Source organism: Kogia breviceps, chromosome 8, assembly GCF_026419965.1.
Source record: "Kogia breviceps isolate mKogBre1 chromosome 8, mKogBre1 haplotype 1, whole genome shotgun sequence".
Classification (NCBI taxonomy): Eukaryota; Metazoa; Chordata; class Mammalia; order Artiodactyla; family Physeteridae; genus Kogia; species Kogia breviceps.
In genome coordinates, this window is record NC_081317.1 from 29,317,348 (window position 1) to 29,336,842 (window position 19,495).

Genomic DNA, 19,495 nt, shown 5'->3' on the forward strand with positions numbered 1-19,495 from the left:
CTGTTGTGGCCTCTCCCATTGCGTAGCACAGGCTCCAGATGCACAGGCTTCGTGGCCATGGCTCATGGGCTTAGTGGCTTCGCGGCATGTGGGATCCTCCTAGACTGGGGCATGAACCCATGTCCCCTGCATCGGCAGGCGGACTCTCAACCACTGCACCACCAGGGAAGCCGAATTTGAGGGACATTTTAAAAACTGATTTCTTTAATGATTTTAGTACCATTCAGCTTCTATTTCTTTTTTGGTCAAATTTAATAGTTAATATTTTTTAAAGGTTATTCATTTCACCGAAGTTTTCAAATTTGCTGGCATAAAGTTGTTTACAATAAACTTTTATTATCTTTTAAACCATAATCTGTAGTCTTTTAAAGTCCAGATACTGTTTTTTCTCTCATCCTACTTTGTTGATTTGAAAATCTTTTCAAAGGACCAACTTTTGGCTTTATTGATCTTCTCTGTTGTAACTTTGTGTTCTGTTTCTGTTTAGATGTATCTATAAATCTATATCCATATCTGTATCATCTATATTTTTCCCTTTCTTTTTTTTGTTTTCACTGGATTTATTCCATTGCTCTTTTTCTAATTTCTTAAATGGATGCCTAATGATTTAACTTTTGGCTGTTTGTTTAATATTTGATATAAAACTTGAAAAAGGTGAGGGATCAAACCGAGTGGATGTTTGAGGGAAAAGTGTTCCGGGAAGAGGGGAAGCCCTGAGGCAGGAGTGTTCCTGGTGTGTTTGAGAGAAAAGCAAGACCAATTTAGTGAAAAGATTTTTCATGATATAAATGTGGAAAATAACTACTTATCTCCTTTCATCTGTCACTTTCCCTGCTGAGATGTCTGTTTTATGTGACAACTGTGATGAGTGGTGAGAACACCATCTCAGTCACTCATTAGATTTGTGATCTAAGGGTTTTTAACGTCTTTCATATTCAGCTTCCCTGTTCATAATTTGTTGTCATGATTAAAGAGGCAAATGTGACTATCCCTGCACAGTAGGTGCAGAGTAAATGGTTGTTAAATGTTTTGAATTTGACGTGTTTGCTGAAGCGATTTCTTTCCATTTTAGTGCACACTCCTGTTCCTGAGCATCCTGCCCTCTGCTGCCGTTGCCAGTCTGCAAACACGGGGAACCGCTGTAATCAGTAGTGTCAGCGGCCTCTAGGGTCTAATACTGTCCTCCTCTCCTCACTGTTTCACTGAGCTGGACGTTCCTTGAGATGGTGGTTTCATTTTCTTTTGTCACGTGCTATTGAAACCATTAGCAATGGTTGTTCTCACAGCTCTTGGTCTTACCTGGACGTTTTCTACACGTGATCAAGGAGGTTCCTGTTGAGCTGCAGTGTCCTCTTCTGAGTCACTCATTTCTCCTTACTAGTTTGGTTTGGGATCTTGCCTTTGTTGCTTAGCCTTTTCTCATCCCTGAAACTGTTCTGTAATACTTTCTTCCATTGGCCACCATTTATTGCTTAAACCTGGAGTCGGCAACATTTTTCTATAAAGGACCAGATGGTAAATATTTTACATTTTGGGGGCCACATATGGTCTCTGTCACATATTCTCCCTCCCCGCCCCTTTAAAAATGTAAAAGGTATTTTTGACTTATTAGTAAATATTCTTATGAATTTAAAGTTGTTTTTGTGGTGCCTTAATTTTTAAATTGTGAAACAGAGCATATATTGAAAAGTTTATGAAAAACACATTTAGTTTAATGTGCAAAAATGAAACAAATTGTGACTCCTGCCTTCCAAGCCAAGAAATATAGGGTATTGTCAATACTTTAGAGCTGCCCCCAGTCCTGTGACCCTCCCCAACTGCATCTTTCTTTGATCCACCCACTCTACTGCATTTTGTGGAAATCATTCCTTTGCTTTCCTTATAGTTTTACCACATGATAACCCTCCTAATAATATATTACTTGGCTTTTGTTTGATTTTGCGTTTTGTATAAGTAGAATCATATTATGTGTATCTTCTTTTGCTCAGCATTATGTTTTTAAGATTTATTCATGTTAATGCTCATAGTTGCTTAGTTGAATTCAGTTGCTTAACGTTTCCATATCCTTTTATAGTCCATTTTAATGTTGATGGACATTTGGATTGTTTCCAGTCTTCTGTTCTCATGAATAATGCTTTGTGAACATTCTTATGCATGTCTTCTGGTGCACATGTGAAAGAGATTTTCAAGGGCCTTACTCAGTAGTGGAATTATTGGGCATGTGCACATCTAGCTTTTCCTGGTAATGCCTGTTTTCCAAAGTGGTTGTACCAGTAAGTTCTCCCTTCAGCAGAGGATAAGAATTCCCTTTGCTCCTCATCCTTGTCAGCACTTGGTATTGTTCTCTTAATTTTTGCTGTTTAGTGAATGTGATGGTATCTCATTGTGGTTTAAATTTACATTTTTTTGATTGTTGAACAGATTGAACACCTTTTTACATATAGTGTTTTTATATGCTTCCAAGTTCTATGTCATTTTTTAAATTAATTTTTATATGTATTCTGTATACTGATTATTTGCTGGTTATATGGGCTGTAGTTGTTTTGTTTGTTTGCAGATTGTCATTTTTATTCTCTTTGTGAGGTGTTCTTTATTTCAAAATTAAATTTATTGGTCTCTTACGTTTGATCTTCTAAGTCTTTTATAGTTTTGCCTTTCACATTTAAGTCTTTAATTCACCAAGAATTAACGAAATCTTCAAACATGTAGAAGAGGAGAAAAAAATAAAGTGGACCCCTCCCCATATACCCATCACTCAGTTTCAGTTAGTGTAAAAAATCCAATTTTGTTTTATCTCTTTTTCCCTCCACCGTTTTTGGGGGAAGTATTTTAAAGAAAATCCCAGCATTATGTCCTTTCATCTCTAGTTTTTTCAGTTTTACTGATATTTTATCTGCTTGATATATGAGTTACAGAGAGATGCATATTAAAATCTACTATGGTAGATTTGGCTGTTTCTCATTGTGATTTTATCAGTTTTTGCTTTATAGATTTTGAGTCTGTTTAAAAATATTTAGAATTGTTATATCTTCCCGGTGGATAAAATTTTTTATTATGAGGGATCTTCTTTCTCATAAATCTTTTCTGCCCTGAAGTCTCTTATGTTTGACATATATATAGATATATAGCCATACTAGGTTTCTTCCATTCCAGGTATGATATATCTCTCACAATTCTTTTATTTTGGTACAATACACTTAATAAAATTAACCATCTTAACTGTTTTTAAGTGTGCTGTCCAGTGGTATTAAATACATTCATAATGTTGTGCTATCATCACCACCATCCATCTCCAAAACTCTTTTAATCTTGTAAAACTGAAACTATATCTATTAAACAGTAACCCCCCCCCATTCCCCCTTCTCCCAGCCCCTGGCAACTACCCATATGATTACAGTTGAATATGTACCTTACAAGCAGCATATAGCTGGCTTTTGTATTTTTATCCAGCCTAACTATCTTTGTATTTTAACTAGAAAGTTTAGTTCACTTAAATATATTATAAGGAATTCCCTGGTGGTCCAGTGGTTAGAACTTGGTTCTTTCACTGCCTTGGGCCCAGGTTCAATCACTGGTTGGGGAACTAAGATCCCACAAGCCCCGTGGCATGGCCAAAATAAATAAATAAATAAAAGGTAAGAATTTTAAAAGATATATATATATATATAACAAATACTGATGTATTTTGATTTTTTAAAAATCTTATTTGTACTTTTGTCTTGTTTTCTCTTCGTTTCTCCTTTCTTGCATTCTTTTGGATTTTTTTTTCTCTATTAGTTTCAGTGTTATACATACTCCTTTTGGTGGTAACCTTAGCATTAACATGCTTATTCAACTTATTGCAGTCTAAAATTCATCAATATCTTTGCTCTTCTTAAAATACTGTAATTTCAGTCCCTCCCAATTTGTATGCTATCATTATTAATATTTTAATTTACTGTTTTAAAAAAAATTTAGCAGCACCTATCATTGTTGTCATTATTTTGTATTGTCAGTAATTTGTTAATATTACCTATATATTTACACTTTTGTTCTTCATTTATGTTTGCATCTCAGATCTCACTTGTAGGATCATTTTTCTACTGCCTTTATAATTTCCCTTATTGACAGTTGGCAGGTGACAAACTCTCTAAATTTTTACTTCTTCCAAATTATTTTTATTTTACACTTAACCATGAAAGATAGTTCTTTTTACATAGAATTCTATTTTATCCCAGCACATTGCAGGTATTATTTCACTGTCTTTTGGCTATAAACAGTTTGGCTTCAGTATTGCTTTTGAAGACACCTGTCTCTCTTCTTGCTTCTTTGAAGGTAACCTTTCTCTTCTTTCTGGCTGCTTTAAAATATTATTTTGTTGCCGTTGTTACAGAAATTCCACTGTGATATTTCACTGTCTGGATTCCTTTTTAATAATCCTGTTTAGAATTTATTAGGCTTTTTGGTTATTTAGATTAGTATCTTTCTTTAGTTTTAGAAAGTTTGAGAAATTGCTGAGAATATTGCCCCCACCTTATTCTGTTAACTCATCTGGAACTCCAATCAGATTTTTATTAGCTCTTGTGACTCTGTCTTCCATGTCTCTTAATTTTTTTTTCATATGTTCTGTCTCTTTGACTCTGCCATGGTCTCTGGGTAGTTTCCTCTGACCTGTCTTCCATTTCACAGATTCACCTTTAGTTTTTCTAATCTCTTGTTAAATCTGCCCATGAATTTTTTATTTCTAACAGTGCATTCTTTATTTATTAGAAGTTCTTTTTGCTTCTTTTTCATATCAGCTTGCTCTGCCCATGGTTTTTTTTTTTGCGGTATGTGGGCCTCTCACTGTTGTGGCCTCTCTGGTTGCGGAGCACAGGCTCCGGACGCGCAGGCTCAGCGGCCACGGCTCATGGGCCCAGCCGCTCCACGGCATGTGGGATCTTCCCGGACCGGGGCACGAACCCACGTCCCCTGCATCGGCAGGCGGACTCTCAACCGCTGCGCCACCAGTGAAGCTCTGCCCATGGTGTTTTATTTCCTTGTCTTTGGGGTTATGAGAGTGAGTGAGCATGTGTGTGATATACTTGTTTTTCTCAGAATTGTATCTTGGAAGTGTTTGAGGTCTAGGATAATAAAGTTGGGTTTCTCCAGAGAGGATTGCACTTACTTTTGTTGGTTGTCTAGGGCCCCTTCCAGTCTTTGACTCTTAAAATAAATTCTGGACTTGAGGCTTTTCAGAACACCCAAGTAGTATTTTAAGTCATAATTACTCATGTGAGGGTTGGCTTATAGTTTTGAATTCTCGGGGAGATGTTATTTCCCCCTCTCTTCAGTGCTGTGTAAACCACAGCAGAATATTTTTTTCCTTTAAAACAGTCCCCTTGGAATATGGCAACTCATTTATACTCTACCCTCAATGCTTTTTTTAGGGTCTTTAGACTCTCCACCTTAGGTAGGTCAGTATTCTTCATCTTCTGTTCTCAGAGTCCTGCAAAACCAAAAAATTGATATTTGAATTTACCTAGTTTGGTAAATGCCTTCAAGGTGAAAATCAGCTTTAGTAAACTTAACTGACCTTTCTCTATTCCTGTCTTCAAATGACTTTTGTCTTAAAATTCTTTGCTTTCTTGACAATTTATGAATGCATTTGGGGACATTTTGAAATATTTTGTCCAGTATTTTTTGTTGTTTTCATTAGGAGGATTAGTACAGGTTCTGAGTTCACCATGTTTCTGGAAGCAGGAGAGTCTCTGTGTTTTTTATTTTTATATTCCCAGTTAGATTTTACTGTCCTTGAGAGGAGTGACCATAACCTTGAACTTTCTTGGCCTTCTCTATAATGCAGTCTCAGTGTTGAGTGGACACTCAGTTTTACAGGTGGATGTGCAGCTAGGAAACAATTTTGAGGGTCTTCTATTTTACATATTTTATATCTATTATGTTTTTTAATCTTCCCAATTATTTGGTAAGGTTACACATATTATTACCTCTTTTACAGATCAGTAAACTAAGACTTAGAAGGAGAATATGGACACAAATCTGGTTATTAGTTGGTCTAGGATTTAGATTCATGACTTTTTAATAAATTTATTTATTTTATTTATTTTTATTTTGGGCTTCATTGTGTCTTTGTTGCTGTGCACAGGCTTTCTCTAGTTGTGGAGAGCAGGGGCTACTCTTGGTTGCAGTGTGCGGGCTTCTCATTGCAGTGGCTTCTCTTGTTGCAGAGCACGGGCTCTAGGCACGCAGGCTTCAGTAGTTGTGACTCGTGGGCTCTAGAACGCAGGCTCAGTAGTTGTGGCGCACGGGCTTAGTTGCTCCATGGCATGTGGGATCTTCCCAGACTAGGGCTTGAACCTATGTCCCCTGCGTTGACAGGTAAGATTCTTAACCACTGCGCCACCAAGGAAACCCGATTCATGACTTTTGACTTATAATTCTGTGTCCTTTCTGCTATACCATGTTGCTTTCTAACTAATGTTGTTCACATTTGACATTTCTTGATTATTATCTCTACATATGAAAATTTTAGAGAAACTACTAGATTAATAATATCTGGATGAAATTATCTCTAAATTCTCACCTGAAAGAAATTGTTAGCTGAGCATTCACTTTGCTTAAACTTTTATCAGTGACTTAAAACAATGTATTGACTTCTGTTACAGAAAGCAGAAAAAGAGAATTGCTTACAAACTACTATGTATAAGATAAATAAGCTACAAGGTTATATTGTACAGCACCAGGAATATAGTCAATATTGTATAATAACTTTAAATGGAGAATAATTTCTAAAAATATTGAATCATTGTGTTGTACACCTGAAACTAATGTAATACTGTAAATCAACTATACCTCAATAAAAAAGTTAAAAAGTAAAAAAAAAAAGAAAGAAAGAATTGCTCATTTTTGCTGTTACAGCATTGTGAAATACTTTTGTTGTAAAATACAGGTAAATTTTTTTTTTTCCAACAGGTGTGTATGTAATATAGATTGCAGTGGTTACAGTTTTAATCCTGTGTGTGCTTCTGATGGGAGTTCCTATAACAATCCCTGTTTTGTTCGAGAAGCATCTTGTATAAAACAAGAACAAATTGATATAAGACATCTTGGTCATTGCACAGGTAAAATTCATTCTACTTATCTAGAGACCTGTCTTTAATATTGAATATCACATGTCTGCAGTCTCATTTGTACATTTTGGTAGTGTTCCAAATTTGGAAAATGAGAAATCTTTGATGCTTTATTTTTTTATTACTATATATTTCAGAATTTCTTTGTTCTGTTACTAACTTCGCTTTTTTTTCCCACTTATTTTCATTATCTCAAGATACAAACAATGGTCTTGGTTTACTTATTTAGTTACTAAGCTGTTCCTAACATGGACTTGTAGATATATTTATAGTTCTTAAAAGTTGTCTCAAATTTGTAATGATTTTAGTTGTTTAAGAATTAGCTTATTTTAATTATAGTAAAACTATAAGTATTACCATATTTTTTTTCTTTGGCTGCACCATGTGTCATGTGGGATCTTAGTTCCTGGACTAGGGATCAAACCCGTGCCCCTTGCAGTGGGAGCACAGAGTCTTAACTACTGGCCCACCAGGAAAGTCCCAACCATATTTTTTTTCATCTTTTTTTCTAGAGAATAATAGTTTACTTTGTTTTCACATTTTCTCTGTAGTTTTTGCTCCTACATATTATATACTGTTAGAGATTTTGGCGTGAAGTTATAGAGTGTAAGGAAAAGTTATTACTTTCAGTTTAAAATTCTTTTTCTCTTCTTGCCATCATTTAGAAGCCATGATATCAATTAAGAGTGAATTTTAGTTTCTTTTCCTACTAGAAATATCCAGTCACTAAAGGCACAGGTTTTCAACCTTCTTACTCCGTAATACACACATGGGCTGAAATAATATATCATTTCCTAGTAACAAACGAGGGCCCCACACATTCTCATGACCTAGGATTGTGCATCTTTCCTGCTTACGAGGTCTAACCACCCTCCCTCTAAGCCCCGTCCCTTTTGGGGACTTATTAAAGGGATATGTTTTTATCTGAGCTAAGGGAAGAAAGTTGCAAGCCAAAGTTTGCTACTTTATACTGATAATAAGCTATTTGTGAAATACTGAACAACTGATTGCAATATCTGTGGTCTAAGCTACCCAAGAATGCCCAAGAAGCTCATCATAGGATTGCCATGTGGGGGTCAGGTGTGCACATGGTACAGGAAACTGCTGATAGGGACACCTTATAGGTGGAAGAAATAGTACGGTTTGCTTTTCTTTCATGGGGTGGCATTTAGAGTGTAGGTAGGTTAAAGAGTAGCTTAGAGAGAGAATATCTTTTCTGAGGAACTGGTACGTGGTTGAATGGTATTGTCTGGAATTTCAAATTCAGAACAGTTGGTCGTTTGAGGATTTTGTTAATTGAAACTCATGCCGATCGCCCCCCCCCCCCGCCCGCCCCCACCCTTCACTAGTACTGGGAAGCTGAAGCTTGTGCTTCTCAACAGGTGTTTATGGTTCATGTACAGTCTTACTATCCTACTACAATTAATCAGTCAGCGGTCATTTTTATAGTAAATTTTGTCTGATAACACAGTTGAGGTTCCACGTTTATCTTAATCTCATATTTTTCCAGGGAAACTGGTAGGAGAAGGTAAATCTTGAAACCATTGTCCCTTGAAGAAAGGGCTAATCTTTTCTCTTCAGGGTATGTGTTATTTCAGTTAGCACAGGGAAGACTTTTTTTTTCAGGGAAGACTTTTTAAGGAGATGATATTTGAGCTGAAGTCTGAATGAAGTTAGACTGTTCAGCATGCAGAGTGCATTTATATCTGGGATGCCTTGAGGCTGAGATAGAAGTGGCACAACAGATCAAGAGAGTGGTAGAAAATGTGAGCAGGATAAGTGGAGAGAGTTGGGAAAGACGTTGAGCATTTGGAATATTTAGGAGTTTCATGGTGTGACTTAAACATCATATGTATCTTAATTTGAAAACTTTTCTCTTACAGACACAGATGACACTAGTTTGTTGGGAAAGAAAGATGATGGACTACAATATCGACCAGATGTGAAAGGTACTGAATCACAATTTCCCAAATTTTGTCCAACTACTGAAATATGGTCACTAGCTGTCCTTAGGAGTTCTATTTCCATTGTAATGACCTTTCTAACTTTGCTCTCTGTAGCAATATACAGTTGAATATTGGTAATAATATTGAAATAGTTAAGGTACTTCTCAGTTTACAGAGTACTTTCACATATGCTTTTTAAAAACTGAAATTGTTATTGAGATAATTATAGATTCACATGCAGTTGTAAGAAATTATACGGAAAGTTCTCTCATATTTGCTTGTAAAACCCTCTTTACCTCTCTAGAATCTACTGTTAACACTTACCCTCTGTGCATGGGTCTTTGAACCTTGTTCCCTCTGCCTGGAAATCTTCTTTGCCTAATATACATCTTTCCAGTCTCACCTTAGAAGTCATTTTCTTTTGGGAACTATCCCTTGACCCTTAAATCTAGATTAGGTGCCTCTCCTGCATACTCCCCTATCCAACCCCTTAACCTACTCTAAGTATAACTGTCTGTTCTACTCATCTGTGTCCCCCTCTAGGCTATGAGTTCTGTGAGGACAGGAGACCGTATCTATCATGTTCATTTTGGGATTCCTAACACTTAGCAGAATGTCTGGTACTTACTTAGATGCTCCACACTTGTCAAAAGAATGGATGCAGCTCAAAGAAGCTGTAGGATTTATTTGTACAAAGTCTTACATGTAGTAAAAGTCAGATTCTTAGGTCCTTCGACCGCAGGTCCAATGCTCTTTCACTCCTCATTTTCATATTCATTATTTCATTTGATTCTTACAACTACTCTGAGGGGTAAGGACCAGTGGGAACATTGAGGCTCAGTGAGGTTATATCTAGTGAACCAAAGCAGGTCTCCATCTTGGGATCCTAGACCAAGGCTTCTGTATAGTTGCTTTTCTATGTGTGCATCTTCTACACATTTGTTTGGTTATACTAATGGACAATTTTTTAAAGATATGTTATCTACCTTTTATGCCTAATTTCTAAAAAATACATAAAATGAGAATAACAGGCCCTATCTCAGAGTGTCATAAAAGTTAAATGAGATAATGCATGTCAAGTGCTTTGAATAGTATCTGACATACTCATAAGTGTGCAAGAAATGGTAGCTGTTATTATCTTTGAATAATTTGTTATTTCTGTCACTTGAATCAGTTATATCCCATGAGCCCCTGACATATCAGTTTCCTCTGTTGATAGAAAGTGCTATATTTAAAAGAAGAAGTCTCTGTATTCTCATAGGAGACATAATAGATCAGTGCTAGTTTTATTCTTTATACTGATGGTACATGACCAGAATAGGAAGGCTCTTTTTCAGTAGGTAGAAGCTCCTACTTAAGGCAATTTAGGGAATTGTGTATACCCAAAATACTTGTCTGCCTTTGATAAAATTACAGGGATAATTTAGTGCCTAAGCCATTTTTGAGATACTGAACATTCTTTGCATATAAGAATTTGTCTATAGTGCAAGTTAAATTATCATAATCAGTAGATATAATTTACTAAGTGCCTACTTTATACTGGTTATTTTACTAGAAATTATTGGTGGATAGAAAGATATCTAATACATGACATCCATCTTTAAAGAGCTTGTGATACAATAAGAAATGAATATAACCTAATTCTAACAAAGTAGAAATGGGTTATTGTCATAAATGTAGTGCTGTTAAAAAGTGCAGTGGGAACTCAGAAAAGAAGAGATTACTATTTGGTGGGGGATGGTGAAGATCTGAGAAACTCATGGAAGAGGCGGAATTTGAGCTGAACCTTGAAAGGTGGTTAGGATTTGAACAGAGGTCATATTTAAGGAGGATGGAAGAGCATGAGTAGAGGTATGGATGCAAACAAACATTGTGATAGAGAATGTATTGGAGAATGATAAGGAATCCATTTTTGGCTGGAGAGTAGGAGGCTTAAGAGGCAGAAGTGGAAGGCAAGACTGGAAAAGTAGCTTGGGGCCAGATAGTGTAGTCTTTTTTTTTTTTTTTTGGCTGAGTCCTAACCCTTGGACTGCCAAGGAATTCCCATGTGTAAAGTCTTGAATGCTGTGTTATCCTAGGGCATTTAAACTTCATTTGTGGGCAGTGGCAGAATCATTATATATTTGAAAAAGGCAAGACAACAAAGTTAACCAGTTGAATGCATTATATCTGGCAGGAATTGTGCTTATTATTTACTTTGGACTAGAGGCAGGGTGATCAGTTAAGTAAACTCAAAAGGAATAGATTACTGCTTAGATATGGGGGATAAAGAGTTCAAGCTCAGATGACTTAGTTGATGGATTCTATTTATAGAACTAAGAATGTTGGGAGGGGAAGGGTGTTTGGGGTAAGGTAAGGGAGGAGTTGATGGTGGAGGTGATTAATTTTATTTTGTAGTTTGAGTTGCTTGTGGAACTCACCCAGGTGACTTTGCTTATTAGCATAAATTTGTGAGTCAGTCAAGGTGATAACGAAGTCATGAGAACAAGTGAGAGATTATAGAGCTGTATTGTCTGGTAGGGTAGCCACTGGACACATGGCTATCTAAATTTAAATTTATTAAAATAAAATAAAATTAAAGGTTTTGTTTCTCAGTTATACTAGCCATATTTCAAATGTTCAGTAGCTCCATGTGACCCGTGGCTACCATATTGGACAGCATAGAAATAGAACATATCAAGAGTTGAAGAAAGTTCTGTTGGACAGCATTGTTATTTAGAAAGGAGAGGAGGCTAGGGACTTCCTTGATGGTCCAGTGGGTAAGACTTCACGCTTCCAATGCAGCGGGCCTGGGTTTGATCCCTGGTTAGGGAACTAGATCTTGCATGCATGCCGCAACGAAGAGTTTGCATGCAGCAACTGAGAAGTCCGCATGCTGCAACTAAGAAGTCCACATGCCGCAACTAAAGATCCCACATGCCACAACGAAGATCCTGTATGCCACAACTAAGACCCAGAGCAGCCCCAAATAAAAATAAATAAATAAATAAATAAATATTTTTTTAAAAAAAGAAGGAAAGAAAAAAGAAAGGAGAGGAGGCCAGGATGAAGCAGAAGGAGGATCCAGAGGAAAAAAAATCAAGAGTACAGTGGCACAGAAGCCAAACAGAAAGGTTGGTTAGTAGTTTAAAATGCTGCATAAAGGACTTAGATGACAAGCATCAAATTTGAAGACAAGGGGATCATTGGTAATCTTGGACCAAGGAGTTTCTATAGAGTTGTGAAGATGAAATCCAGATTGTAAGAGTTAACACATGTGCTAGTAGTAAGGAATAGAGGTCAGAGGTAACTGTATTTTGTATGTTTACCCCATTTGCTTTTGTTGTTTTTTTTGTTCTCACAAGCATTTATAGGAGCCCCTTAGTAAATATTCGTGTCCCCAGTACACAACCAAGACTAGGTAAGCAGGATCTAGGAATGGAGGCTACAACGTGAAAAGCAGGGACACAGCATCAGCAAGAAAAACTGGAAGATAGTGCTCAGTAAGAATGTTGTAAAGCTGAGCTCTTGGAGAAGAGTGCTCCCAAAATGGAGCATTTGAATGTTCAGCATGGTGGCTGAATTAGTGCTTTTCTTGGGCTGTTGGAAAACCTGCGGTAAATATTCAAATTGCAGTGTTAGAAGCTTGGTTGTAGATGTTGAAGTCATAAAGGGATATGATGGCAGAGCATGAGGTGTGTGGGAGCTGGGTATGTGATATTTTAAAAACTTGATTGTAGGGCTTCCCTGGTGGCGCAGTGGTTAAGAGTCCGCCTGCTGATGCAGGGGACACGGGTTCGTGCCTTGGTCCGGGAAGATCCCACATGCCGCGGAGTGGCTGGGCCCGTGAGCCATGGCCGCCGAGCCAGTGCATCCAGAGCCTGTGCTCCCCAACGGGAGAGGCCACAGCAGTGAGAGGCCCACGTACCACCAAAAAACCCCAACAACAACAACAACAAAACTTGACTGTAGAAAATTTCAAGCATGAACGAACAGGATAGTATGATGAAACCTCATGTACCCAACCACCATCAACAGTTAAGAGCATTCTGTCTTTCTTGTTTTGCCTATATATCTCTACCCAGTGTATTATCATTACTTATTTTACAGGTGTTTTTTGAGGTGTAATTTACATATACTGAAATGCACAAATGTTAGCTATCAGTTTTGACAAATGGATATACCCCATCTGCACTGCACCTTATCGTAGTCTATAACGTTTCCATATACCCAGAAAGTTCCTTTGTGGCAAGTGACATTTTAATGTGGCCATTTTTATCCAAAGATGTTTATATACAGCCTAAAATCTAACCATATTAATACAGCTTGTTTGATATGCTCTTTAAAAAATGGTCTTGATAAATTTGCCTCATCAAAAGTAAGCCTGGGGCTTCCCTGGTGGCGCAGTGGTTGAGAGTCCGCCTGCCGATGCAGGGGACACGGGTTCGTGCCCCGGTCTGGGAAGTTCCCACGTGCCGCGGAGTGGCTGGGCCTGTGAGCCATGGCCGCTGAGCCTGCGCGTCCAGAGCCTGTGCTCCGCAACGGGAGAGGCCACAACAGAGAGAGGCCCGCGTACCGCAAAAAAAAAAAAAAAGTAAGCCTGAGCCAGTTGCTAAAATCACTGAAGGAAGGTGAGAGTGTGTGTTGTGGAGCGTGGTGGAGAGTCATGACGAGGGTGGTTAGAAGGCTGCGTAGGTGGATGGTACAGATCCCTCCGGGAGGGCGGTCGTTGGGAGATGAAAGTGGGATGCTGATCGGGAGGTGACAGGTGATGAGCACAGCAGGGGAAGATGAAAGGAAGGGGGATGGAGGAGTAATGTGATTTTGGTATATCAGGGAGATGAAAGGAGTACTTCCTAAGCAAACAACTGCGGAGATGGATGAGTTTATGTGCATTAGAAAAGGTGTTTCACTGGGCAGAGTAGAAAGACTAGGAAAGAAAGAGTTAGGGTTGATAAGGAAAAGAGTGGGATTTAGACATGAGAGAATAGGGGGTGTTGGAGGGTAGGTAAGAGTTTCTACCTAGGTAAATAATTCTCTGTTGGGGTCCGAGGAGACTCGGGTTAGGGAAGGATGTGTTAGTGATGAAGCTTGGGGCGCAGGGCGGTATAGGGGAAGCAAGAAAGAGTATACTGAATTTCTTAACTGTAGGGATTTGTGGAAATAATGAGCCCTAGAGTAACCTATGCAGTATTGATGTTATTTCCACCTCAGCAGCACCTTCTAGGTGCATGTCTTGGTTGTTAATAGCAACTCCTGATGCTTTATTTGAGTGGAGCATGGATGGACCAGGACAGATTGCCAGTGAAACATGGCTTTGCAGATAAGCCATCTGGAGCTGGGCTTTCTTACAATATCATCACTTAGAACCATACTCCCCTTTGTATTTGAAAACATTGCCGCTGGTGGCAGATTTGTTTCTGCATGCCTCTGTGGGGTGGAAGGAGCTGATGGGTGACCAAGCACACTTTTTATAATTGTTCAGAGACTAACACTTGCAGCTGTTGTTCATGGAGCCTGTCACCACTTGCCCGACGGCATTGTTTGTGCAGGACTGTGCCCAGTTCTTGCTGTGTGAGGCTACATCTCTGCTGTGGTTTCTGAAACTGTGCTTTATTACATCTTTAATGCCTTTTAATCTTTCCTTTTTTTTTTTTTTTTTTTTTTAATCTTTCCTTTTTAAAGTTATCTAATTTACTTGGCCTAGAGAACAGGTGCTTGGACATTCCACTTATGTCCATTCCTTACCCATCTCCCAGAGTTGCTTGGTGAAGTAATAGTGTGCTGGTTAAGAGCTTGTGCTCTGAAGTCAGACTTGGTCTACACTTAAAGGCTGTGTGGCCTGATTTCTCTGAGCCTCAGTGATCACTTCTATAAAATGGGGGCAGTGATATCTACTACCTAGGATTACTTCAAGTATTAAATGCTGTGTCACTGAATTCCTTATCAATGTTATTATGGTGACTGTAAATATTTTTGTTTTCTAATTTCATTGTTAGTAGCCTGGCTGTGTTAAAAGTTCTTGCCATTGGTGAGTCTGCCTGTCTATAGCATGTTTCATGTGGTTCACGAGTGACAGTAGGGTGTTCATTCACTCAGCAATTCTTTTTTTTTTTTTTTTTCGCGGTACGCGGGCCTCTCACTGTTGTGGCCTCTCCCGTTGCGGAGCACAGGCTCTGGACACGCAGGCTCAGCGGCCATGGTTCACGGGCCCAGCCGCTCCGCGGCATGTGGAATCTTCCCGGACTGGGGCACGAACCCGCGTCGCCTGCATCGGCAGGCGAACTCTCAACCACTGCGCCACCAGGGAAGCCCTCTACTCAACAATTCTTAATCAGCACCGCCCTACTGTGTGCCAGGTGCTTACGCATATTTAATCCCATCACAGCCATATTATTGTCATTTTGCAGATGAAGAAGCTGAAACTGTGAGAGTTTGTGGCTCATGTAGAATGGCAGAGCAATGATCAGGAATTCAGACTTTCTGACCCTAAGCCCTGGTGCTCTTTCTCTTGTATCACAACTGTTCCAGAATTCTGCACATTAGAAAAGGTGTTTCACTGGGCAGAGTAGAAAGACCAGGAAAGAAAGAGTTAGGGTTGATAAGGAAAAGAGTGGGATTTAGACATGAGAGAATAGGGGGTGTTGGAGGGTAGGTAAGAGTTTCTACCTAGGTAAATAATTCTCTGTTGGGGTCCGAAGAGACTCGGGTTAGGGAAGGATGTGTTAGTGATGAAGCTTGGGGCGCAGGGCGGTATAGGGGAAGCTAGAAAGAGTATACTGAATTTCTTAACTGTAGGGATTTGTGGAAATAATGCCTGCTTTCTCTTGCCTGCTTCCTCTAATTTTCTTCAGAATATTTAATCTGCCCTCAGCTACCACCTTGGCGAACACTTGTTCTCTAGCTTTAATCTTTCTCTAAGAACTAGTTTCATACGTTCAGCTGCCTAGTGGGTCTTTGCACTTACATTTTGTTTGAACTGCCATTGCCTGAACCTCCAGGAACTACCGTCTTGCCTCGAACATGATAGGTGCTTAATAAATACCTTTTGGAGGACTGGAGGTCTAAATTTGAACTCAGTTTACTACATTCTCTCTCCTGTTGTTAGGCTCACATTAGAGTCATTTTTGCAATTTTTTTATTGTGGTGAAATATATATAACAACTCGTACCATCTTAACCACTTTTAAGTGTTTAGTTCAGTGGTATTAAACAAATTTATGGTGTGGTGCCACCATCACCACCATCCATCTCTAGAAGTCTTTTCATCTTGTGAAATTGGAACTATATCCATTAAACAACAACTCTTCATTTCCCCCTCCCCTCAGCCCTTGTAACCACCATTCTGCTTTTTGTTTCTATGATTTTGACTACTCTGTGTACCTCACATAAGTAGAAATCATACAGTGTTTGTCTTTTTGTCACTGGCTTGTTTCAATTAACATAATGTCCTCAGGGTTCATCCATGTTATAGCATATGTCAGAATTCCCTTCCTTTTTAAGGCCGGAATAATGTTCCATTGTATGAATATACCACATTTTGTTTATCCACTCATCCATTGATGGACACTTGCTTTGCTTCCTGTTTTAGCTATTGTGAATAATGCTACCATGGATATGGGTATATAGCTATCTCTTTGAGACCCTGCATTCATTTCTTTTTGGTATATATACAGAAGTGGAATTGTTGGATCATAAGGTACTTATACTTTCAATTTTTCGAGGAAGCACCGTACTGTTTTCCCTAGTGGCTGTACTGCTATATATTTTCACCAACAGTGCCCAAGGGTTACGATTTCTCTACATCCTTGCCAATACTTGTTATTTTCTGGTTTTGGGGTAGTAGTCATCCTAATGGGTGTTAAGGTGCTATCTTGTAGTTTTGACTTCCATTTCCCTAATGATTAGTGATGTTGAACATCTTTTCATATGTTTATTGACCAATTGTTTATCCTCTCTGAAGTAAAGTTGCTTTACACAATTATATATTAGGAGCATCTTCAATAAGGAGGACAGTTCTGTTGTACTAAGCACTTAAATGTTAGTGGGTTGGTTGTTGCAGACTATATAAAGGGTGGAACTGGGGGAGTTTGACCTTAAGAAAAAAAATTGGTAGGCAGTGGGTTAGGTGGTGAACAGACATGGGGAAATCCACACAAAGTTAATGAGAGAGAGATTTCACTTAACATGAGGAAAATTTGATAGTATTGAGATGAACTGTATTATGTTGAGTTCCTTATCTCTGGAAGTGTTTAAGTAGGAATGGGATCTCCAGGCTATAACTAAAGAAATTCCTTCATCAGACCAAATGGCCTCCAAGGACCCTTTCAGATCTGAGTTTCTGAGCTCATTTACTTTCCAAAGCATCTTCCAGCCATATTTATTTTTTCCTGTGTTTCTAATATCTATTCCTACTTCTGAGCTCACGCTTTTCAGTGCCACAGTTTGGATTATGTAGTAACCTCCTAATTGGTCACCTGGTTTTACCTTTATCTTCCAATTAATTCTTAACAGCTTTTTGAGATATAGTTTACATTCTATTAAGTTCACCTGTTTAAAGAGTGCAATTCAGTGTTTTTTTAGTATATTTGCAGAGTTGTACTAGCATCACATCATAATCTAATTTTAGATCATTTTTCATCACCCTCAAAAGAAACCTCACACCCATTAGTCACTCCTCATTGCCTCCGAACCACCGGCCCTAGGTAACCACTCTCAGTTAACTTCTTTTGTAAAACGTGGCTTTCATTGTGTTGCTTTCCAGCTAAGAGGAGTTCAGGGTCCTCCCTGTCCATATGATTAAGAAAACATTTCTCACTTGAGGTTCAAATTTTTCCATACTCTGATTTCAGCTTATTTTTCCAACTTTGACTTACACCTTTCTCCAGTCTGAATGTACAGCTCTTGCTAGGTCCATTTAACTCTCGTTCTTGAGAGTGAGAACAGGTGCGTTATACCTGTCTTTTGGTTTCCACCATTCCTCTATCTAAATCTGTCTATGCTTTGAGACCTAACTTGAGTCCTACATTTTCTATGAATCCCTCCCTGGGTTATTTTGCCTAAAATGAGTTATCCTTTGCATGTGAACTTCCATAGCACCTTATAAAACCTTCTTTTGGTATTTTGTTGTACACTGTCATGTGGGACCCCTTCCCTTTTGTTGTTCAGCTTTTTGTGTGATTTCCTAAATTGATTATAAACTTCATAAGGGTAGGGACTGTGACCACTTTTTCGTTATACCTTCTGTAGATTAGCATGTGGATGTGCACAGAAATAGTATGTAAGTATAAAAGAATGAATGGTGCCGGCACTGAGCAGGATGCTGACTTTGGACTCTGGAATAGACACAGATTTCAAAGTCTTAATAGACATGTCCATGTTTTATATGGCTTTGCTTTGTCTAGAGCTTGATACCACATCCTTTATTAATTCATTCAATAAATGCTCTTGGTGTCATACTTTGTCTATTAATTTCTCAAAACCCATTATTAATTTAGATAACTTTTTCTTATTGCTATCATGCATGTGAATTCTCTGACCGCTTTCAGCTCTGCATTATTCTTGAAATTTCCTGCTGTTTCTAGGACTCTCTTATGGTAGATTAGTATATTACCACAGCCTCTATAGACCAATACAGTCTTTTTGTTATATACTTTATAGGACTTTGTTATTATAGGTTAGTACATAACCTCAGTCTCTATAATCCCATTACTATATACTTCCTGGTGTATCATACCATGAAAATATCATGTTCTGAGAAATTGCAGGGTGGTGATAAGCACTGTGGGAGACAGTTGCATTTCTTGAGTCACTTAATGGCTTGATTGCGAAGGTAGAATAGTACTTTTGGCTTGATACCATAGCAAGAAAGTACTACATGCTAGGTGTTAGGAGTTATACAGAAATGAGTAATACAAGCATCTAGATTCTCAAGGAGCTCACAGTCTTATGGTAGAGACTGATTTAAAAAACCTAAATAGTTATAAGACAATATCGTGAGTATTGTAGTACAGAAGTGGGTGCTAGAGTTATAGCAGCCCAAAGGAGGGATTGATTTCTTTTGCCACAGCAGAATTAGAGTTTGGGAGCTGGAGGAGACCCTATATGCCCTTTGAGGACAGGATATATCTTAACCGTTTTTCTATCCCTGGCACCTGGCAGAGTCCCTGGCGTATGGAATGTGATGAATGATAATAAATGAGTAAGTCATCTATTCTGTGCTGTCCAATACGGTAGCTACTAGCCACATGTGACACTATTGAGTATTTGAAATGTGGCTAGTTGGAACTGAGATGTGCTGTGAGTGTGGAGTGCTCATCAGAATTTGAAGACCTATTTGAGAAAAAAGAATGTAAACTATCAAAATTTTATGTGTTGATTATATATGTTGAAATGCTATTTATTTGATACGTTAGGTTAAATAAAATATATGATTAAAACTAATTTATCTATTTCTTTTTAC

At 38.3% G+C, this 19,495-nt stretch overlaps 1 protein-coding gene across 2 annotated transcripts in view; it reads left to right on the forward strand.

Annotated features, from left to right (window-relative positions):
• Positions 1–19,495, forward strand: part of TMEFF1 (transmembrane protein with EGF like and two follistatin like domains 1) — a 95,450-nt gene that overhangs the window by 58,876 nt on the left and 17,079 nt on the right. For both annotated transcript variants that reach the window (XM_059072847.2, XM_067041081.1), the window contains exons 6-7: positions 6,952–7,100; positions 8,993–9,058. In XM_059072847.2, coding sequence (XP_058928830.1) covers positions 6,952–7,100; positions 8,993–9,058 — 215 coding nt within the window. The remainder of the gene's footprint in view (positions 1–6,951; positions 7,101–8,992; positions 9,059–19,495) is intronic.